The sequence below is a fragment of the Balaenoptera acutorostrata genome, chromosome 4 (assembly GCF_949987535.1).
Source record: "Balaenoptera acutorostrata chromosome 4, mBalAcu1.1, whole genome shotgun sequence".
Classification (NCBI taxonomy): domain Eukaryota; kingdom Metazoa; phylum Chordata; class Mammalia; order Artiodactyla; family Balaenopteridae; genus Balaenoptera; species Balaenoptera acutorostrata.
Window position 1 is genome coordinate 41490143 of NC_080067.1, and position 24472 is coordinate 41514614.

General features: G+C 40.2%; 1 protein-coding gene and 1 non-coding gene across 4 annotated transcripts in view; both read left to right on the forward strand.

Moving 5' to 3' along the window:
- Positions 1-24472, forward strand: part of TIPARP (TCDD inducible poly(ADP-ribose) polymerase) — a 116673-nt gene that overhangs the window by 74344 nt on the left and 17857 nt on the right. Inside the window, exons 1-2 of one of the 3 annotated variants that reach the window (XM_007164822.3) lie at positions 12845-13109; positions 15955-16911. In XM_007164822.3, the coding sequence (XP_007164884.1) occupies positions 15995-16911 (917 nt within the window). In that variant the 5' untranslated portion in view covers positions 12845-13109; positions 15955-15994. Of the gene's footprint in view, positions 1-12844; positions 13110-15954; positions 16912-24472 lie in introns of those variants that run through there. The other 2 variants (XM_007164819.2, XM_057545427.1) reach the window with 2 other exon arrangements.
- Positions 4394-4466, forward strand: TRNAG-CCC (transfer RNA glycine (anticodon CCC)). The gene has a single exon. It is a non-coding gene; the product is annotated as a tRNA-Gly (tRNA).

Below are 24472 nucleotides of genomic sequence, written 5' to 3' on the forward strand. Positions count from 1 at the left end.
TAAAAATTAGTTTTACTAGTATTTCATTTTCCTTCATTTATAACTGACCATAAGAGTTCATAGTGTTTTGACAAAACTGTTTAAAGGTCATGCAACAGTGGTAATTTTCCCCATTATTAAAAATAAATTTGCACAGTTTCACTTTACACAGTCATTTTTGAGTCCTGTACTACCATGCAAAGTGAGGACTGCATATATGTATACATATTTTTTTTTTTTTTGCCTGAGCCATTTGAAAGTACTCTGCAGATATCATGATGCTTCATCCCCTAAATATTTCAACATGTATGTCTATCTCTTAAGAACAGGGGCATTCTTCTAGGTAATCACAATACCTCTCTTACCACTCTCAAGAACTTTACCATTGATACCATATCTAATATTCATTATGTATTCAAATTTTCCCAACTGTCTGAATAATATCCTTTGTAGCATTTTTTAAAATCCAATGGCTACATAAAGGCCAAACATAGCCTTTAGTTGCCTTTAACCTAGAATAGTTCTGCTGCTTTTTTTTTCTTTTCTCCTCCTGACATTGATATTCTTTAATGAGTTCTGTAGAGTGTCCCACTATTTGGATTTGTGTGATTGTTCTCTCATGCTTAGATCTAGATATTTATGTTCTAGAACTTGTTTCCTTCACCTGCCCTCCTCCCATTTCCCAACCAGTGCCCAGGTAGCTATGGTAAGGTATGGTGAAATTTCTGTAATGTCCTTCCCTCCTTTTTATTCCTTTCTCTCTCCTTAACCAAGTAACCAACCAATCCTCTTCTCTCAAAAAAAAAAAAAAACAAAAAAACAAAACCAAACTACTCTGTAACTCCCTCAACCCTCCCACACATTCTTAAGAATGACTGAAATTCCATCATCCATTCCCTTCATTCTGTTGTTTCTAGCAGAGTCTCTTTTCACGCCTTGGGTGCTCAAATGCCTGCACATTCTCTATCCCAATCAAAATCTACTCTCAGGAAAGGACTGAAAACCCTTACATTCAAAGTGAAATGACTACCAGCAGTTTAAAAAGGCACATCTCCCAGGGGAAGAAGTGCCTTTTGGCAAAGTTCTGTGCAGATATATGCCCAGTGCTCGGCCAGTTGCCAGGGCATAACAGAGTCTCTAATTTTTTGTTGAATTAAATTGCCGTATAGCTCAGCAGGCAAATTAGAGATTTCCATATCAAACTCTGTCTTCATTAAAGCACTGCTTTCAGTGGTAACTCTTTCTACTGATAAGTTCGTATAGGAGGGCTAGAGTCTTGGATGACCAGGTGGGCATTTGAAGAGAATCTTTGTAATATTGTTGTTTTACTCTTGGCAAACAAAGTAATTCTCGTAATATAATTTTCATGGATGGCTTGTCTCATGAACTAGTTTATAAACTTGAATTCAGAGAAAACAAAGTGATGATATCTTAAGGGCTCATTCTCCCATGACTCCTAACACATGCCTTACCTGTAATCAAAGTTCAACAGATGTATACATTTGACAAGAATACTACATAGAGGATGGTTTGTCTTCTTTTGTTCATCATTATCACAAGGTATATAATGTCTGTTCGTAGTCATGTAAGTTTTATCATTGGGTTAAGATGGTGTGTGAGATTTCTTTAATTGTCAGATTACCTCTTTCTTTTAATTATTAATGAGTACTGTATAAGGAGATACTTAGAGACTATGTGAATATTTTATTTTCCAACCTTTCACCCAGCAGTGTTAACATCCATTGATAATCCTTCCCTTCTCAGTTATTATTTTGGTGGTTACAAAATGAAGATTTTCTAATCCCATCAATCCATCTACATTTATTACCTGGCATTTTTCTGTAAAGAAGAGCTTTCCTTCCTCTCTTGCACCCACCCCCACCCCTTGCCTTTTTTTTGAGTATTTTAATTGACTCATGGATCCTTTTTCATTCAATATGTTATAATGAATTGCCATCATTATTTTTATCTTTCAGATTGCCCTGTTTTGGCTAGTAGGAGGACCTTTAACCTGGCTTCTGTGTCTTTTGACATATCCCATTAGTTTGGAATGCTTATCTGGTTGCTTTTAATTGAGTGCCAGATAATTGCATTTGGATAATTGTACAAATAGTTGGAGGCCTACAATGATATTATCTTTCTCCAAGGAGGATTTATGTTTGCTTCTGGCAAGAGGTTAAGGCCACTAGCAATCCTAGATCATTTTAATCCAATTGGAGAACCTGAGAGGATTTGAAGCTGGGAGGGCTGGTCTATTTCTGGTTTACCCTCACTCCCAATGTAGTCCTTTGGGTCCCAACCCAAAACCTGGCGTCACTCCCTTTGACCTTCCCTGAACTTCAGTTTTTATACCCCTATCCCTGCTAGTCTGTCAAAAGTTCTGTTCAGCTTCTTAGCCACCTTTTTGGAAAAAGTGGCTTGAAATGTTCTGCTCACCTCTGAGTTTTCTTCTCTCAGGTCTTATTACCTTAAATCTTTATGTTAGCTCTTGGAGTAATTTTTTTTTTTTTAATTATTAGCACCTTTTAATTATTATTTATTTTATATTTTTTATTTTTGGCTGTGTTGGGTCTTCGTTTCTGTGCGAGGGCTTCCTCTAGTTGCGGCAAGCGGGGGCCACTCTTCATTGCGGTGCGCGGGCCTCTCACTATCGTGGCCTCTCTTGTTGCGGAGCACAGGCTCCAGACGCGCAGGCTCAGTAATTGTGGCTCACGGGCCTAGTTGCTCCGCGGCATGTGGGATCTTCCCAGACCGGGGCTCGAACCCGTGTCCCCTGCATTATCAGGCAGACTCTCAACCACTGCACCACCAGGGAAGCCCCGGAGTAATTTTTAAAATATTTTTTTTACAGCTTTTGTGGGTTTTCTGGGTAAGGTGCTAGCCTGAATTACCTAATCCATTACTAGAAGTAGAAGTTCTCCTGACCCCAGAGTTGACTTTTAAAAATACAGTATGGTCACATCATCTTTCTAATTTAAACACTTCAGTGACTGCCTATTTTTCTGCAGAATTCTTAATTAGGCCTGAAAGTCTACATCCCCAAATCATCTCCAGCCACTCTCCCTCTCACTTTCTACTTTCCAAACCCACTCGCTCTTTTTTGCATGCCACACCTTCACAGTTCTGGCTTTGCACTTGCCGTTCCCATCTCCCGACCACTGTTCATCTCTCCCACCCATCTCCCTCTGAGCTAGGTACTGCTTACGTAATCATCAGAGCTCAGTCAAATGTCTCCTCACCGAGGAAGCCTGCCCTGGCTCTCCCGGCCTAGGCGGGTCTCAAGGATGGCACCACGCTCTTCTGCAAAGGACTTAGTGAAGTTTGTAATTTTAGGTTGTTCTGAGTGATTATTCAACTACTACCTGTCATCTTCCATATCCTATATGAAGGCAGGGATCATGTCTGTTCTGCTCACCATTGCACACTCAGCGACTGTTTGTGGCAGCCATTCAATAAGATAGAAGAATGAATAAAAATAATTGTCAATCAGCAAGTCCTTTTCTGGGTCACTTATCTATGCAATTAGCCCGCTTATTTTTACCAACAGGTCCTCATGTAGGGTTTCGTTGATGCAGCTAAAATTTCCTGGCTTTTAACTTTGAAGTCTGATAAAAAAAACAGTTTCGGTTTCCATTTCTCTTACGGTCACATTGATTTCATGTCTATAGAACATTATTTTTAACCAAAGACACATTGTTTTTTTGACGACTTTACAAAACTTTGAAACCGAGAGTTTTCCTAGGTTTCAATAATCATCGAGAAAAAGCCAGTTCAGATCCTTGATTTCCAATTTAGTTGAGTCTTCAGAAAGTGAAAAATAAAAGTCAGAGTCTCAGGCAGGTGATGAAGTCGAAATAATACAGCAAATAATGTTGCAAATATTTTCTTTTGTTTAATATAGATTTCCCTGATAGAGTAAATTTCCATCTGTTTTGCATTTGAAAATAAAAGACAGCTGTTTTTTAAAGTTTGTAGGCAAGAAGTCAATAAATAATGGGAACTCTAATTGATACTACAGGTTTCTGTTTTAAACCAGACCTTAGGCTTACATTGCTAGAAACTTGTATGCACCTGTACCAATTGTTAATTTTCATATTGTAATATGCTTGACTTGGACTTGGATATTTTTCTTTCTCTAAACTCATAGAACACACAAATGTCAACTGTTTCTTTAGACTCTAATTTCTTACTCAGCTTCCCCGAATGGGGTCTTCATTGACAAAGTTAGGTGACAGGAACTGTAAATTAGCTTAGATTTATAGGGATTACAGTTTGCCTCAGCTGGAGAAATATGAAATGAGTGGACACCACTGGGCAACACCTCACTTTCAGGCTTTGTGAAAATAAATCTCCCTCATCTACAAATGAAGAATGCAGCCCAGTACTCTTTTTAAAAGACACACATTTAGGGACTTCCCTGGTGGTCCAGTGGTTAAGACTCTGTGCTCCCAATGCAGGGGGCCCAGGTTCGATCCCTGGTCAGGGAACTAGATCCCCCATGCCACAATGAAGATCCCGTGTGCTGCAACTAAGACCCAGCGCAGCCAAATAAATAAGTAAATATTTTAAAAAATAAAATAAAAGCTAGCCCTAGTCCCACCAGGGTCCCTAAGTTTAAAAAAAATAAAATAAAATAAAAGACACATATTTAGGCCCTCCTAATTAACCTTTATGTCAAATGGAGGAACAAATGTGTTCACCATGTAGGTTTAGAAATGGGGAAATTCTTAGATATGATAGCAAACAGTCCCAACTTTTCTCCTAAACTCTAGTCTTCTTATCTGTCTACTAACCATCTCCTCTTTTTTTTTGCTGCGTTGGGTCTTAGTTGCGGCACACGGGATCTTTGCTGAGGCCTACCGGATCTTTCATTGTGGCGCGCAGGCTTCTCTAGTTGTGGCGTGCGGGTTTTCTCTTTCTAGTTGTGGCGCACAGGCTCCAGGGCGTGTGGGCTCTGTAGTTGTGGTGCACGGGCTCTCTCGTTGAGGCATGTGAGCTGAGTAGTTGTGGCGCATGGGCTTAGTTGCCCCGTGGCATGTGGGATCTTAGTTCCCCGACCAGGGATCGAACCCGTGTCCCCTGCCTTGGAAGGTGGATTCTTTACCACTGGACCATTGGGGAAGCCCCTAACCATCTCCTCTTAATGTGTCCAAAACTACACTCTTGCTTCCCTTTGCTCCCAAAAGCCTGCCTTCCGCAATCTTCACCATCTCAATAAATGACAATTCCATTCTCCTAATTGCTAGGCTGAAAACTGAGGGATCATCCCTGGTTCTTCAGTTTCCCTCATAAACTATGTCCAATTCAACAGCAAATACTCTCAGTTCTACCCTCATCATGCTTCCAGAATCTAATCACATCTCGCCACTGCCACGGTTAGTACACTGGTCCCAGCTGCCATAATCTCTTGCCTACACCAATAAATGATCTTCCTGCTTTTACTACTGCCATCCTACAAGGCTCTTCTACACCAAGTAGCCAGAGTAATCCTTTTAAAATGTAAATTATATAGATTTCTGTCTCAAGGTGGAGTCCAAAGTCCTTACCATGGGCCTAAAAGATATGAGATCTGGTCTCTGGCCACCCCTTTGACCTCTTCAGCAGAACTTCCTTTCATTCATTCCACTCCAATCAAACTGGCCTCTCTGATTTTTTTTCTAATATGCCAAGCTTGCCTCTACCTCAGATGCTATTCCATCTACCCGGAATGCTCTTCCCCTAATATCCTCATGGCTAGCTCCTTTACCTTCCTCAGACTTCCGCTTAAATGTTTCCCTTTAGGAAATGCCTTTCCTGAACAGCACGTCATTTTTATTTATTTATTTATTTATTATTATTTTTTTTCAGCACGTCATTTTTAAAAAGCACCATCTTACCCAGAGTGACTACACATCTCGATTTATCCAGGACAGTCCTGGTTTTATTTGCATCGTCTTAACATAATTGTGAATAATTACTCTCAATGTGTCCTTGTGTGATATATTATGTGGTTGTCCATCCTTACCATGTCTTTTTATAGCTTTCATCACTACCTGATATCACATGTCTGTCTCCTCCCATTAGAATATTTGATAAGAGTTGACCATTTGTTCTATTCTCTAGTATCCCTAGCACTTAGAAATGTCTAGAACATAAATACTCAGTAAATGTGTTGAATGAATGAATGAGTGAATAGGACATTAAGTACCTGATAATGTCAAGTGCTCTTCTGGGAACCAGAGAGGAAAAGTTAAATAAGACAGTCTATATTCAATGCACCAGCCCCACCTGAGAGATTCTGGTTTGACTGGTCTTGTGTAGAGACTGGAAACAGATATATACATACGGGGGGTGTGTGTGTACACATGTATATAGTCAGTGGCTCAAGTGATTCTCATAGACAGGCCAAGTTGCAAACCTATGGTCTAGGAGCTATATGCCTGTAGAGGAGTCAGAGGTGAAAGGCAGGTGCGCTTCAGAGCCATCTCTTTTCAGTGAATGGCTAGGATGTCCAATCTGCCAAAATCACCATATTGAGTTTGGACATTAGCATTAAAATTTATGGTCTGTACATGATCTTGCCCAGTGTGGCTGGCCAGGGCTACTGATGAATTAAATTCCTAAATTCTGTTTTTGTCACTGGAAAAAGTGTTTACTATAGAGATAGAGTACTGGTTTTACAGAGCCTGAACAGCAAGACTGGGAACTATTTATGGTCCAGAATGTCTTAAGACAGTATAAAAAGTAGGGACAGGGAAGTTGTCCATGGAGAACAGATTCTGGGACTTGATGAAAATGAGCACTTGGACACAATTTATTTGCTGCAGGGAATAGCTTTGTAATCAAACCTGTGCATAACCCTAATTATATCCTTAGGATAAATTTACACAGTAGAAATGCTGTTAACTCAGATGATCTCTGCATACAATTTTCAAGATCATCTTTAATTACTTGGGAATTCACTTTTTTAAAAAGTAAACTTTTTTCTTATTAAATTTAGGAGTACTTCAAGTAGAAACAATTGAGTTGCTTAACATTCTAAGGAATAATAATCCTAGATACTTCAAGAAATCTTGGTAATTCTCTCCTCTGACAATTTATAGTTAGGCTTAATTCTCCCTCACTATATATTCTTAGCACTTTGCAGGTATGACTCTATTATAGCACTTACCACACTATAGTGTATTTATTTGTTTTCCTCTTTGGCCATACCCTCCACGTCTCCTTTCCCTCCCAGCACTACTACCCCTGCTCCAAGTCTACCTCCCCAACCCCAGAGTGTTTTCGACTCTGAACTCTTAAAGCAGCAGTGCCTAGAACATCTTCAAAGTGCAGAATCCTCTGCCCTCTGAGATTTTGATTCAGGAGGTCTAGGGTGGGGCTGGGGAATCTGCAGCCGACTTTCCCAGGTGATCTGGGTGGTCAGTTCACAGACAACTGACAGAAAGTGGGAATTATCTTAGTCATCATTGCATAACTAGTACCTGGTACATACACACCCAATAAATGAATAAACTGAATGAATGGCCTGGAAAAAATGTGGGACTTCTCTGAAGGAATCATTTCATATAGACCAAAACCAGTTACATCAGAAAGCACTTTGATTATGTGCTGTGTGAATTACTCAACAGGTCCAAAATGAAGGGGATTAAAGAGCACACTTGGCTGTCATGGATCCTGTGAAGATAAGAACAGTCCAGCAGATGATGAGGCAGTTTACAAATACAAACCTTGGCTAAACAGAATAGCTGGTGATCTGGCATAAGCATTTTAGAATTCATCCTATTCATATTTTATCTGTATCATTTTCCAGTAAGCCTTCACTTTTCCTAGACACAGGTACCTTGTTGCCTCATCAGAGGTGGAGAAAAGAAGTGAGTTTCAAGAAAAAGATTATAAATGAGAAATATTTTTAAAACTTGGAAATGGTCTGCAAAGCGAATATTCTATCACTTTATGAAAATATGAATCTTAAGTTTACATTTATCAAGGCATGTTCATGTCAAGCTCTAAACCAACCTACCTCTGAGCTTTGAATTAATTCACCCTTCATTCATGCTGACGAAATTCTCTACTTTTAGTTGCTGTGACATATTCTCTAGTAGCTTTTTCCAATCTTCTCCCACCAACACCATATTTAAGACCCACTTGAGGTAAATACATTTCAGCCAAAATCTTTTCTTACTCTAGGATCCAAGGGTGCAGAAGTGCCTCTCAGGAAACTAGGAAATCTTCCTTCAGATACATTCCAGGAGTTGGCCCATTAGTAACAACATCAAGACAGAATTTTCAATAATAGGTTTTATGTTTTAAAACATCAGTAATTCAGTTGCATAATAACAATTTGGCTTTTCTTTCACTTTGAATATAGTACATACATGCACTTTGAGTTAGGAAATAAGTTGTCCTTATGTACATAGAAAAAATTATAGCTTGGACTTAGCACTCACAGATAAGGAATTGTCAATCTGCCATTTATGCAAATTGGCTGTGTTCTCAGAACAGCATTGCTAAGAGCCAAGGCCTCTGCTTTCAAATCTCAGGTCTTTCATTGTGCTCTCTGAGTCATGCTAGTCAGTTTCCTTCTTGCTGTGGTAACCAGAAATGATTATCTTTCCACCAGAAGGTTGTTGGGGAATTAAGTATTACTGATAATTGTGAAAACAGAAAGCAAGAAAGAGATATTAATACTTTGTAGCATGTATTCTGTTAATAAAAATGAAAACAGGAGGTCTTTGGTCACTTGAAATTTCAAGTGGTCTCAGCTTTTACGTGAGTAAGTTGTTCATTGGAAGTGCTATACTGAACTGATCAGTCACGCTAAAGCAAATCCAGCAGACAAGGATAACAGAAATTATCAATAAAAGAAGTACATGGAAAGGTAATTAGAATATTTCAATCCTATAAGCATATTTAAAAGCAATTAAATGGCTTAGGGCCACATACAGAAAGTGTGCACATGCATATGCTATATATGTCGAATGTTATGTTTTGTCTTTTGTAGTTCTGAAGAGCATTCAAATAGGAGCCACTTCTTCATGTACATGTAGTTATAATATTTATGGGCCCAGCACGCTTCCGCTGCGCCACTCTGTATAATATTTAATCCAGTGACTCGAATGTAGTAGATACTCAGTGAATAAATGATTTTTTTAAAAAGTGAATTAAGTTCAGTGACAAGAAACCAGTTAGGTAAAACTTATTATAGTTACTTGGAATGTTAAACAGCTATTTGTTTAAAAGCTATTTGTTTCCATGTGTTAACATGGAAAACTGCTTATAATATAGTGTTAGGTAAAATAGGAATACACTGTAATGTTATTGTGAAAAACCTGTGAATAAAATAAGACAGAGCATAACTATAGGAAGATGTTAAAATGGGACTTGAGAAGTTTCAACTATGGGTAGTCTTATGTCTCCTCTCTACTTTCTATTTTTTCTTTAATAAACATGTATTTCTTAATCATATAATTTGGCATATCTGGAATTGGCACCAAATCCTATAGGAGTTGATGTATTGCTTTGTGGTAGCTCTTATATCTCTGACATACTAGGTCATGCTGCTGCTGTCTAATTGGTAGAGCCTGCAAGCAGGAAGACTAGTTAGAAGATAACTTATGACAGTTTATGTATTAGCCAAGAATATGTTTAGCTACACATAACAGAAAACAGTTTAACCAAATTGGGGTTTATTTTTCAGACTTACTAAGTCCAGGGGTAGCCACTCTAGGATTGCTGCAGCAGCTTTAAGATGTCCTGAATGACCCAGTCTCCTCCTATCATTCTGCTCCAGGATCCTTAGCTTATAGACTCCATCTTCATATTTTCCACATCATGTTCACCTTCATTTTTGTCATGAGGTTCCATCTCCATCTTCATGTTAGTATTCTAGGAGGAAGAAAAAAAAGGAAGAAATGAATTGGGGTATCTCTACATTAGCAAAAAAATTCTTTTTTAGAAATCTTCACCGTGTGTCTAGAACTATATCCCATGGCCACCCAAAAGTGTACGGGATCTAGGGAAAAGCATTTGCAGCTAGGCACATTGCTAGCCCTTCTCCTCAAAAAAAAAGTGTCAGGATCTTTCTAATAAGAAAGAGGTAACAAGCAATGTCTTTCCCTTCTTCTCATATAAGGAATACTCATCCCCTCCCTTAAAGAAAGAAAAAAATCCCAAAGTCTCTGCAATGAGCTTAGAGTCCAAGATTCAGAGTCCCAATGATGTGGAGTACTCCCCAGTAAGAGTGTGGATCCTCATGCACCGGCACCAATTTAAAAAAGTTATCTGCCTCAATACTCCTATTAAGTAATGATGGATAGACAAGGTACATGATGTTGGTAAAACTCCTATTCAGAAAGGCGAAGATGGAAACACACAGTGGTCACTGGCCCACAGAACATCTCAAATCCTGTTGGAAAGAGCAAAGATTCCATGCCCTTGCTTAATCAGTCAATTCCTGGTTCTGTTCTTTAGGAGGATCTTACTACTCCATTATGTTCCAGGGATCACATCTGAGGCAGACAATGTGGAAGATACATTTTCTGGAGCAGTAAAATTTTAGCAGTCTGAGAAGTCTAGATCCAAGAGTGGTGAGTCCAGAATCTGGTGTCATTTTTCCGTTTGGGCCAATTGACACTCTGAAAGCAGTAATGGAGAGGTTGAGAACTAGCTAGAGTTCTCTATCGCCTCAAGGGAAGTAACTGGAGAGTGGAGGGTGAAAAATAAGTTGGATTCCAAAGAGCTACATCCTGGGAGTAACTTTTAATTATTAATCCTTGATTGGGGATTAAGGTGATCTTCTCTTAGTCTAAGCATCTCCCAATATTCATGGCCTCAAGCAGTCCCCTCCCACATAGACTTTGAGCCTGGTAGTGTGACTTGCTTTGGCCAATAACACATTATTAAGCATGATGTAAGCAAAGGCTTGCATGCTGAGGCTTGTCTTCTTGGAATGCTCCCTCTTGGAACCCCGAGAGGGGTCCATGCTGTGAGGAAGCCCAAGTTAACCACATGAAGAAGCCTTGTAGAGAAAAACCAGGGAATTCAGCCAAAGGCCAGAACAGAGGCCCAAGACATATGGCCCTAGTTGAGCCAGGCCTCAGCCATCTGAGACACCCCAACTGAGACTTCAGATATCATGGAGCAGAGATGAGCCACCTGCACTACGCCCTGACTGAATTCCTGAGCCAGAGAATCCAGAATCATAAACAAACAAGAGTTGTTGTTTTAAGTCATAAGTTTTGGGGTCATTTGTTCACAGCAATAAAGAACTAAAACACTACTAAAAGAATAAAGAATGTATAACAAATAACCTAATTGTTGAGAGAGAACAGAATTTAAAATACTTCAAAAGAAGGCATGAAAGGAAAGAAAAGAACACAGAACAGATGAAACAAATAGAAGCAAACAGTAAAATGGTAGATTTAAACTCAGATACTTGCTTCTAGGAAATTCCATATGTGAGTAGGCACACATCAAGATTTTGTCTCAATACAATTTGTAAAGCCTGGAAATTCTTGACTTTTACTTAGTAGTCTCTGAATTCTGTCCATATCATTCTCACCTTAGTTTAAATGGCATCAAGGAACCTGCCCTGATGCCATTTGTAATAAGCCTGCTGGGGGAGGATACTACCCTTAATCTATTCTTTGCTGATGTGTCACTCAGTTTGGTTTAGAACAGTTTAAGAAAGGCTTGGAACCCTAATATTTATTACTACCAGCTCTTATTTTTTACAGGCTTCCATGTTTGGTAAGGTAATAGCTGACTCTTTCAACCCAGAATGGCTCCAAGTTACAGAATTAAGTCACTTTAGATTTCAGGCCACATGAAGAGAGTATCTCTTTGTGAGCTGTGTTCCTTTTGCTGCCAGCTGTTGGGGATACAGTCGTGATTAATTTTCTTTGATTTTGACCAGGGCCTCTTCCCCCCGACACACACACATATATGGCGATTATATGAATTTAACGTAGCGTTTCTTCCTCCACCGCTGAAAAACTATTCAACAGACTCACCATCCAGGGCATTTTACAATCCAGAAAATATGGCAAATTCACAGGCGGTGTATATTTTAGAGGTGAGTACATGGTGCCCCGAAAGCTCCATGAGGACAGGCAAGGTGTCTTGGCTGATCAGGGCTGTAGTCTAAGCCTCCAGCTCACCCGGCATGCAGTAGGCACTCGACAAATTTGTTGAATGAATAAACAAGTCACTACCGTGTTTGTGGCCTTTAAAACACATATACGTGCTTCTACCGTCAAAACCCAAAGCTAGGTTTCCCTTCTGCAGTGGTGAGAATGTTTCCCGTGAAACAGGAATGCCTGCAACCAGGTCGGGCAAGCGCAGGCCGTGGTGCGCCGCAGGGCCTGCCTGTGCGGAACGGGGCGGGCGACCCCGTCTGGCCGCAGCGGCCATAGCAGCTGATCGCCTCCTCTCGGGGTCGGTGGCGTCAGGGGTAGGAGGCCTCTGGTGAGGAGGCAAATAAACAAAGCCAACCGCACAGAAACGGGTTGTTCCGTTTCACATCCTCCCTCTCCTCCCTCGGGTGCCTGAGTTTCCTCCGAACAAAGTGACCCTCCATCTGTCTGCAGGTAGGTGGAGCCCGCCGCACGGCGCGAACCTCCCCTTCTCACAGCCACGCGATCCCAGGCGCTTGCGGACGCAGACCCTCCGGGACCCAGCTGGCGGCGAAAGGACACGCCCCCTCCAGGGAGCACGGGGCCGCTGCACGCACACCTCGCGCGCCTCCCCGCGAGTGAGCGCGCATGCGCATGCGCACGCGGGGCGGGCCGCCTTCCCGTCACCCACTGAGCTCCCGGTCCCCTCACCCCACCCCACCCCCCTGCCTCTCAGGCTCCGCCTCCGCGACGGGGCTGCCGAGAGGAGGCGACCGGAAGCCACTTTAAAGCAGAGCTCGAGGTGACAGGCGAGCGAGCCGGGTCGGGAGTGCAGTCGCGGATTTCTGCGCTCCCGGCGGCGGAATGGCCCGAGCGCCGCTCGCCGCGTCTCCGGCCTGCGACCCCTAGACGCCCGAGTCCGTCCCCCACGCCCATCCCCACACACCCCCCCTCCCCCCACCCGGCGCGAGCACTGTAAGCCGGCGGCTCCGCGACTCGGCTCCTGTGGTCCGTTCTCTCAGGCTGCCCGTTCAGGTAAAGGGCTCCGGGTGGGCTCTGAGGGGCCGTTGAGGGACCCTCTCTGGGAAGGCGGGCGCGGAAGGGGTCGCCGGCCTCGCTGCCGGCGCTCACGGATCTGGGGTGAGTGATATTTAGACTGCCTTTTTGTACTGAATTCACTCGGATCCCGTCAGTATCAGGACGGTATTGGTTTACACTTCTTAGTCACTTCGGGCCTCTGGCAGGTGTATAAATTGGAGTAATTCGCTGAAGGGTTTAGTCTGGGGCGCCGGCGTCTCCCCATTCCCACTGGGTCGGGGAGACTCGGGGGTGCGTCTGTGCGGTTGCCCCCGCTGGGCAGACCCTGCGCGCTCTGGGGCGCAGATCGAGGGGGAGGGCACGGCCGCTGAGAGGAGCCTTCCGGCGGACCCGCGTTCCGGCTGCAGCCCAGAAGTTTGAAAGCTGTTTTCAGTTTAACTTTGAAGTCGTCGCCTTCCTCCCCGCCGGCCCGAGAAGCGCCCGCCGCGTTTCCCCGGCTCTTCTTGGGTCGAGCCTTCGAGACTCGCAGGACGATCTTCGCGGGAACGTCGGTTGAGGACAGAAAGAAATTAACTGTGGAAGGCGCCGCGAGTGGCTTCTGGAAGGGAGGGCAGCCAGGGCGGGAGTCTCTCGTTGGGTGGGAGGAGGCTGGCCCGGGGGTGTGAGGGCAGGCGGGGGCAGGATGCTCGGGAACACACGGGATGGGCCGCGCTGCGCGGAGTTGGTGCGGCCCGGGGTGGGGGGGGAGGGGAGCCGAGCTGAGCAAACTGCCGCGGCCGGTAGGAGGCGTCGCTCGAACCCGAGCGTTGCGCTACGCCCGGCCGGAGTGCTGAGTTTGGAGCGGGCAGTTTCCCCGGATGGTGCGAGGGGTCGGGAGTGCCCGAGAACCGGGGGCATCACGAGGTGAAGGGTGGAGCGGTAGGTCGCCTACAGCGGGGACTGGAGGAAGTGTCCTTCCAATCTTTATTTTTCTGTTATGCAAACTAATTGAGGAACTAGATTCTAGTGACTTCCCCACTCCAGCCACTCCTCCAGTTCTCTGCCCCTTTCTCGGTTTTATTTCTGAGGTTGACAGAGGGCAAAAATAGGAAAAGTTGTGGCGTGTGTGTATGCACCCATATAAATGAACTGGGTTTCGTCTGTTTTGCCTTGATTGGGTGTGATAGGAGTGCTGTGTGTGTGTGTGTGCGTGCGTGCGTGGGGGAAGGCACAGGCCGGTTTGGTGTGGTGAAGAGGGAATACCACAATCTGTGCCAATTGTGCCTTGAGGCAAGAGCACCAAATGATGAATAATAACGCCTGGTTTGGCTGCTTTCCAGTTGATTTATGTCTTATGTCAAGTCCCTCCTTCATGAAGCTTTCCCTAACAATGCCAGCTCACACTGAACTCTCCTTTTTCTACCTTTTCTTTTGTACTTACTGTGTGCCTTAAAACCTTGCTATATACTGTGTTTTTAATTTTTTTGAGTTTGATCATTATGCACTTTTTACACATGTACATTTATGAATCTCTCTAATTAGTTCTTTAATATTCATTTTTCTGGGTACTCAATTTTATTTGTTGACCCATAAAGCCTCACAGAACTAGGCATTTAATAGGTGCTTTTTTCTTCAGTAATTCAGCAAAAAATTATTGTGGAGCACCCACTATGTGCATTGTGCCAGGCACTGTACTGGGTACCTGGGATGCATACTTGATGAAGTCATGAGCCCTTGCATCAAAGATTTCTTTCAGTCTGTTGGACAAGGGAGAAGATTAATTGCTCATCACCACCCCTTTACCACCTGGCACAATGCTCAGTAAATATTTTCAGAATTAGTTAATGAATGCTAGATTGTGGAGGAGACACCATTCATCATTTTACAAAGTTTTCTTTGCTTTTTACTTTAAGTTCCAGTTTCTTTCAAGGGGTCTGATTCTTTGAAGAAAGCACTTTTTTAGTCACTGAGTAGTTCATTAGGGATCTGAAATGTTTTTTTTTTTCTTTGTTATTTTTCTATGCCTTCATTTGTCTTTTTGAAAAAATGCATATATGTAACTTTTCTGAAGACAAGGAGGCGCCTTTCTGTATTAGGAAGTTGTGTTTGGTTTCTAAAACAGTGTGCAGTGGTTGTTGCTGATGTAGCTTCTGTTACTAACAAGCCCTGATATTCTTCCTGAAGTAGTGGTAATGTTTGGGGATTGCAAAAGTAGACCCTTAACATCCTTGGGGAATATATTGGAACTTTCTGAATCTAGAAATGCTTCAGTAGGCTTTCTCCCATATAATATTTCGATTGAGAGCCCCTGTTTCCTGAGTATATCCTCACACCCCAAATTCACTCACAATTAATTAATTAAAAACTGCAAATAACTTTGCAGTTTTTCCTACGTTTGACAAACTTTTTTTTTTTTTAACAAAGAAATAGTTTTTGTCACCTCATGAGATAGGCAATACATAAACAACTGTGAAGAGAACCACAAAGCAGTAGAGATTTGGTTTCCCCACTGTCATTAGATGCACTTATTTCTACCCCTCACCCTCCACCCCATCCTAGACTTACTGTAAAAATTCATACCCCAGCAGAATTACAAATCATATATTAAGTCCACAAATAAATGTCAAGAGCCTATTGGAAGATACTATCTCTCTTTCACCTTTATCTGTTGTGGGCTTTTGAATAACCTTGGCTTCTTTGGAGCCTTGATTTCTCAGTAAAATTTAAAACTGACCTGTAAAGGTGAAATACAGTATAAGAGGAATGATTTCAGGGACTTAGAGACTAGAACAAAACACGTTGATGAATGTATAGGATTCGGTTGTTGTCAGCTTGTAAATGATCTTCTTTCCTTTCCTGGTAGGATTTTTTACACTGAGGAGCAATTGGAGCTAATCCACATCATGGAAATGGAAACCACCGAACCTGAGCCAGACTGTGTAGTGCAGCCTCCCTCTCCTCCTGATGACTTTTCATGCCAAATGAGACTCTCTGAGAAGATCACTCCATTGAAGACTTGTTTTAAGAAAAAGGATCAGAAGAGATTGGGAGCCGGAACCCTGAGGTCTTTGAGACCAATATTAAATACTTTGTTAGAATCTGGCTCACTTGATGGGGTTTTTAGATCTAGAAATCAGAATGCAGAAGGGAGCAGCTTACATGAACCTATGGTGAAAAAACCTTTGGAAATCAATCCATCGTGTCCACCAGCAGAAGACAATATGTCTGTCCTGATTCCTGATGGAACAAATGTTGGGGGCCAGATACCAGAAGCCCATCCTACCCCTGATGATCCTGAACAAGTGGTTCCAATCCAGGATCATAGCTTTCCACCAGAAACCATCAGTGGGACGGTGGCAGATTCTACAGCAGGGCACTTCCAGGCTGACCTTTTGCACCCAGTTTCAAGTGATGTTCCTGCTAGTCCTGACTGCATAGACAAAGTCATGGATTACGTTCCAGGGGTTTTCCAAGACAACAGTTTTACAATCCAGTACATTTTGGATACCAGTGATAAGTTGAGTACGGAGCTCTTTCAGGACAAAAGTGAAGAGGCCTCTCTTGACCTTGTGTTTGAGCTGGTGAACCAGCTACAGTACCACACTCACCAAGAGAACGGAATTGAAATTTGCATGGACTTTTTGCAAGGCACTTGTATTTATGGCAGGGATTGTTTGAAGCACCACACGGTCTTGCCGTATCATTGGCAGATCAAGAGGACAACTACTCAGAAGTGGCAGAGTGTATCCAATGATTCCCAGGAGCACTTGGAAAGATTTTACTGTAACCCAGAGAATGATAGAATGAGAATGAAGTACGGGTATGTATTTATAACTACTTTAAAGCTATTGTTAAATCCTATAGAGAAGGTAAAGAGGCTTTAGTAGGGTGGTTTCTTTCAGTAGTAACCTAACAGGTTTTATTTTTTTTGTCTACTGTTATTCTTTTGGCTGTATGCTATTCTGATTTTTCATGGCAGTTGAATGCAGGCTATTTATCTAACCAGACAATGAAGGTTTTATGATTTGAACAATTCAAATGTCACTCTGTGCAATATGTGTGTGACTGAGAAGTTGCATATACATTGAGTGTTGTGAATCAAATACTATTTTAATCACACAGGAGAGCTTACTTTTGAAAGAAAATCCATGGAGAATCTTATAAATTACGAATGCCTAATTTATCTAATTTTAAAGTTTTGTATATTGAGTAGTTCCTATTTTTTAAAGGAAAATTGTATTATTTGGAGATTTTTGTGGTCCTCTTTACATTTTGAATGGTCCAAACAATTTTTCTGTGAATGATTCCGAAGTACCTCCCAAACTTCTGAATCATGCCCAAACATGTTAAATCTCTTTTTTAGTTTCCTTAAAGCTTTTTACCATTAATTTTATTATTCTATTTATCTTACAGATAAAATAAATTGTTCCACGACTCAGGGTATTTTTTTAAACCTGAAAGAGTCTTTTAACAATGAGTGAAGGGAAAATTTATGTTAATGGACATGTTTGTTTGTCATTTACATAAAAAAAAGTTATTCTCATGTTTTTGTAGGCAAGACATGTATATAAATAATTTGGTTCTTTTATGGATGTCCAAGCATTATTCACTGATAGGGAACTGAAATTTCCACATCTCAGTTCTTCTTTAATGAACTTGAAAGTGGAGAAAATAATACTTGCCACATGTAAAGTTGCTAGTGCAAAAATGGCTGTATAATAAGTATTGATCTTTATATTCCTAAGTTGTTTCTCCTGTAGTATAAAGGGACTTAAAATAGTAGGCTGACTATCCTAACCCAGAAGTTCAGGAGAAAAACTTTGTGGAGAGTCATCTTTGTTCACAGATAAGTCAGGTTACACTACCCAAGTGTCTGGAGAGTTAGAAGGCAAATGGTGGCAGTGAACCATTTTCACGTTGTCTAATTCTATTAGTTTTGATGTTAACCTTCCGTGTTCTAGCAGTGCCAGAGCGTTGTTGGCATTACAGTAACCTGGTCTTCGTTTAACTTCTCTTGCTCCCATTTAGTATTAGCTAGGTGGTTTTCTTTGAATATTTCAGTTGTATAGTACACAGATCTATGTGTCTTTTTAGCAACTTAATTGCCATGAGACTGGAATTCTGCATCTTGTGTTTCAAAAGGGACATATGGAACAAGATGAGAAACAATATAAAGCCCAAGTTTAAAGGCGTTATTATGTAGAAGACCTCTTCGGATAAAAGTAAAGCTTATATCAAAAATGTCGTTTTCCTGATCATAAATGCATTCTCTTGATAATGTAATGCATTCAAGATTCTGTCTTTCTTGGGTAGCAAAATTCTCAGATCCTGTAACAAAGCTAAGTACTTCTGACTTATTTTTTTTAGCCAGCATTGGAAGAGAGAAAAATGTTTTCCATTTTGTCTTAAAAATCTTTTTAATAAGGTATTGTCCAAAATCTCTGTTGCCCATGAGCTAGCAATTCTTATTGGTATGTCAAGGGTAATTAATTTTATATACTTTCAAAGCCACTCTAATCCTTCCATCTCTAGATTGCAAAACTGTGCAGAAGAGTGGCCTCCCACATCACTCTTATAAAGCAAATTTCCAGTCTGCTAAGCACTTCAGCATCTTGGTACATTAAGTTTCTATCTGTTTGAATTGCTCAGGAAGAAACTAGCAGGATTATTGTCCAACACATTACGTTCTGTTACCTTGAGCAAGGCAAGACAGGTATTTTGATTCCCAGAAAATCCAGGAACTCTTAGGATAGCAGCACACTGAGTATTTTATCCTTTGGTAAAATTTCTTTGCTGAAGAATAGACATAGATAAAAGCCCATACGCATTCATTGTTGGATCAGTTATAAAGTAGTTGCAGTGAGTGCTTGATTTCCAGATCAGTTTTAAGGAAGTAAATTCATGTTTATTTGACACTTGAGAGAAGTATGAGTGAATTATTATAAGTGGTCCTGCCCTGATAAAAATGGCAAAAAGTATTAACAGTTAATTACTAGTAAAGTGAAGTTCTCTGTGGACTACAGTAAGAAAGGTTATAAGATTGTAGATAGCTAAATGTCAAAAATTAGGCTTTTGGGAAGTTGACCTGTAGTCATTGCAACCTGGTTTTCCTTGTATTCCAAAGCGATGTTGTGTTTCCTGGCAACAAGATGCAGATAACGGCATGTTGAGCCTTGCTGAGAGATTCACAAACAAGCTGGAGCAGCCCAGGTTCACATGGTTACCACATTATTTGGCTAAAGCTATTAATCTCTGTGGTCAGGCCTGTAAAGCTGGTCTATCTGTGCAGATTGCACATAACCAGGAAGTGTGTGTTCAGCTGTGTATATGCCCAAGTCGAACCAGTCTTTGGATTCAGGAATAATGAATGGCAGTTGTTTATCCCACTTGTTTTCAGCAGTTTATATGACTTGGTAAATCATTATTATATACTATACCCATAATAGTTCATTGTGTGGAACTTGGGGAAAGTTCATAGTTCTGAGTCTCTAGCAGAGACAAAAGTTCATAGTTTCAAACTGTGTAGATAAAATTCTTTGGTTTTTGCAAATGGATTTAACATCTAACTTAATCCAAATTAGATGTGCAGTGTTCATTTTATTCTCAAGAGTGAATGGAAGGAAAGTTGAGCTAGATAAGTTCACAGGTGCCTTCCAACCCTTTAGTCAAGATGCTTAGATACTAAAAACACGTGTAAAAACAGGATTTTAATAATAAAAGTGCCTGCTTGGTTCATTATAATGAAATTAATTACTCTTTTCCAATTTTGCCTTCACCCCAAATTATACCATTCCACTTTGCTTTCTCATTCCTTTTGTACATCTGCAAAATCAACTGGAAACTAGTTGTATGTATGAACTCCCCATATTTAGATGCTAAGGCTTTTGCACACGGGATGGGCTTTGGAGAATTTCCAAATTCCAGATAAGCAGTTAAGAAAACAACATCGAATGTTGTGTTTTCCATTAAGAAAACATAGTCTCTGACAGTTTAGGCACTCATCCTTAGTAGAAAATGATATTAAATGGCAGGACTAAGCAGTTTTAAAAGGGTCTCAGTAACTGTGTGGAATACTGTTGTGGATAATTGAAATTGTGGAGGATGTGCAAATCTCCCTTCAGCAACTGCGATCACCATTGGTTTTCACATTACATTCATTTTAAAGTGTGCCAGGATAGTCTTCTAGTTATTATCGCCCATAAGGAAGAGGCGCTGTGCTGACCTTATTTTGTAGGTAATTTCACCTACAGTGAAAATATGACCAGTGATTATTTCTAATTCTGAATTTCCTGCAAAGGGGGGAGGATGAAGAAGAAAGTTGCAAACTGACTCCATGGTTAATTTTTCTCAGAAGACAGTGTTCTTTTCTCCTCTTTAGAATTAAAGCTTATTGATAAAAAAGGAGTTTAAATTTTATAGCTTAAGCCTAGAGTGTTGTCATAGCCTTAGCTAATTAGTTTTGAGTGATTTTGATTGCTGGTGGCTCTTAGAAGTTTGTTTTTGTTTTTTTAAAAACTGTCCAAGGGACAATACCATTAGAAGACTTCACAGGAACTCTGTGAAAGAAGACAAGGAGAATTGCGTATTAGTGATAATAAAGAGCATATGCTGTTCTTTTCTGTATGACTTGCAGAGTGGATTATCTAAAGTAGAGCAAGCTCCTGACTGAACTCTACTGGAATAGTTAAATTAGCCGAGTTAGCTCTGGCCTGCACAGCTGTGATGATGTATGAACTAACTCATTATGTGTTATTGATAATACTGGAGAGAGGAGAACAGCTGAAACTTACTATGCCTTGTGACTTTCTGGTATTTCTTGAATATACACAGCTGGATGAGTTTGAATTTATTTAAAAAATTCCTGCCTAAGAGAAAGCAAGAGCTCCATAAGCAAGAACTGTGTTTGAAGTGACTTTCAAAATATGTGCCTTGTGCTTTAGGAGAGAGCAATCCAGTGAATTATTTTCTGTACCTCTTTATGATGCTATTTACATATGAAATAAAACTAATTGGCTTCTGTCTATACTAATCCAGGGAAGTTAATGGGTCTGTGTAGAGCTGTCATGGGAATCAATAGCAATCATTCATTTATTCCCTTTCTAAGCAGATTAGACTTTTTGAAGCAGCTGTCACCTGGCTTCAGGTTGGGGTCAGTCTGTTCCTGATATATATTCATGGTAATGAAAATGAAGCTTGCAAAGATGTGTAACTTTTAAATCAGACAGTTGGAGGAAATAACTTACAAGGTTATCTCACAGTTCCTAAAAATAATTGCATGATACATTCATTATACATTTTCTCGTTGACTCTAAATCTTTTACTTTTTATTGTAAATAAACAGAAAAAAATAATTACTCCATTCAACATTTAAAACTTCATTCTGCATATGTGAACATGCAAAAAATGCAACTTTGGACCGATTACTGTGTTCCTGTAAAACTACTTCCATTGTTACACTAGAATTTCTAGATTCTAGATTTGCATTCTACCGTAAAACAAAGGTAAATTCGTAAATTCCATCTGGGTGCATCTTTGATCTTAGTGATCCTTAGTTTCATATTGGGTTTGGGGGGCTATTTCTAAAGGGTGAAAAGCAGTATGCAGCCCTTACAAACCTTGACTACTTACGGAATTCTACTAAAATCCAGCCATTTGAGATTGTGACTGTTTTCCTGTGGCCTCTTGTATCTCCTCCTCTGATTTGAGACCACCAGATTCTGCATCCTTTGTCTGATGGTAATAATTTTGATCACATTTAAAATAGGACCTGAGATCCTCTTAACCTAGGTCATCAACCTTTGATAATTACCAGTATCCTGTTTGTGAGTTGTAGTTGCCTTTTTGTGGAAGGAAAGCTTAAGTACTTTTGAGTTACAAGATGATTCTTGATTATCCTGGAAGAGCTTTCTGTAAGGCTGGTTCAAATTGGACACTGGTAAGTTTTGCAAGAAACTCCCTTTGTAAAAGCAGTAGAGTTTCTCTTTTAAATAAGTCTGAGAGTCTTAAGCTAAAAGGAAGTGAATATGAATGATATTTGTATCTTTGGAAGATACCAGAGTGCTGAGGATTGAGCCATTTTATGTTTCATTCTGGGCTTGAAATCGTTAGGTAATAGCTTAAGCCCTTGAGGTGAACTGTACTTTGCAACACCGTAAACAGAAACTGTACAAAAGAATAAAGTATTTCTAATTAAAGTTCATTTCTAGGAGCAAACAAGTCACATTTTTAAATATGAAGGAACTCCCTTAACAAAACCAAATATTATTTTTGTATTTATGGCAGTGCTTTCTAGGGACCAGGGATCATACTGCACAGACTCGCCTCTATTTAAAATCCCTGTAAGTGTTAAACATAATCCAGCCCAGTCCCCAACACATTAACTGAAAGCCTCAAATTTCTAATGTAGATGAATTCCTTGTTAATAGGGGGATTTTAAATTACAAGGGATAGTTTCTGAAATACATTTTGAAATCTTTGAAAATAAAGGATTTTACGTAAAAATAAATTCCACTTATTTAGCTTGGTAGTTTGATATATATTTGATTTGTGCAAAAGATAGTATTGCAGTCTTGTTCTAAATAAATATGACTAATTCTGTGATCAGGCACTCAAAATTTAGAAGTTGCTTATATTAATAAACTTCTGATTATGAAAATTCCAATTTTCCTTGCTGACCTGTCCAGCCCCTGTTGCTAAGACAAGCATAGAAGGGAGTTAACTGAGCATTCCTATTTGCTGTGACCACACCGCAAAATGTGTCTGTCTCCTCCATCTTTCTCTGCTATTGCTGTTTACTTACTGGTAACACCCACTTGACCAGTAAAGAACCTTTGCATGGTCATCACAATGAAAGGATAAGCATGTATGAGAGTGGGAATGCTAGATCAAGTGTTTCTTTTCACATTCTACAGAAACCAGTGATTTGCGAGTATGTGTACCACAAAATGTTGTGTAAGGAGTGTATTAGAATCCCTCGTGACTAAGTTATCTGAGAAAGAGATCGGGAAATTTGTATTCTTTATGCAAATAGATATCCTTTGTTTTGGTGCTATTGCTTCTGAGCTTAAGGAAGGATTTGTGAATAGTCTTATGTTGAAACTTAGCGCTTCTCATAATGATTGGAAAATGTTTAGTTTAAGCCACATTTACAGGAATTTCTCTTTATTACATTAATTTTTTGTTTCCTTTTTTGAATTAAGAGATTCTTAAACTGTCCCTCTCATTTGACATACAGCCATAGAGTTTGTGTGACTTTCTTTGCTCTAGGTTTTTACCAGCACTGAATAGTCAGGGAAGAATGGCAGGGGTAGGGGTCCCAGGGTGAACTTTGCTTGCAGTGTAGTACATGTGCTTTCAGAATCTTGCCTGCACCCTGTGATCTTCAAAGCTCCTGCAGCTGATCTGGGCATAGGGAGGGCAAATGGCACAAAATACTTTAAGTAATTTCCTGCTGCGGTTGGTCTTTGGTTTCTGACTGTCACCTGGCTTCACTCTTTCATTTCCAGGCATTGTGAGAATAAAAATAAGCACAGGAGAAATACCAGGTTTGCCTTCCATCGTTGAATGGGGGGGGTAGAGTATGTGAAACAGGAGGAACTTTGCTTGGTTGCCTTCTGATGTTCGGTTTGTCAGAAATGCTGCCACACATCAGAAACTTTGTGTAAAGTCTTCTATTGATACAATTAATTTGTTACTAAAAATTAATTTAGACTGTCTTAACTAATTGATAAAATTGAAAGAGAAACTTGGCTTTGTAGAATCTCTCTCCCCTAGGAAAAGTTACTGACTTAAGACCCTTTTGAAAGGTTTTGTGGTCATAGTTTACAAAACCTAGACAATAAAAAAAATTCTCTTAATATGTTTTCTGTAGGAAGTCTTTATTTTTCTTTCGGAAATTTGCTTCAAAAACTCTCAGACAGTGATAAATTCTTTATATAGTTTGTATACATTTAAGTCTCTCATGCTAAGAGCCTCTTACTTATATCTGGGTTCTCATGATAAGCCTTCAATGAGTATATTTTTAATTTGGTCACTAATCAATTAGTTTATCTGTACTAATTGGGGAGAAAGACAAAGCAAATTTTTAGATAAAAAGGATTTGTTTATAATTTTAAAAGTCAATTCAGAAATAAGCTAATAGATTGTATCTTACTAGGGGTTATTAGGGGATATATTTTATGGTAATTATTTATAATTAGTATTTCATTTATGTGTAAATGAGTTCCAAATTGTTTGAAGTTATTTGAAAACAATTATTTTTAAGAAATTTCAGCATTTGCATGCAACTGATTTTATAATTATGTAGAAAAGTTTTATAAGTAAATATATTTCAGACCACTTTAGACGTCAAATTTCATATACACAAAATTTAATTAATCAGC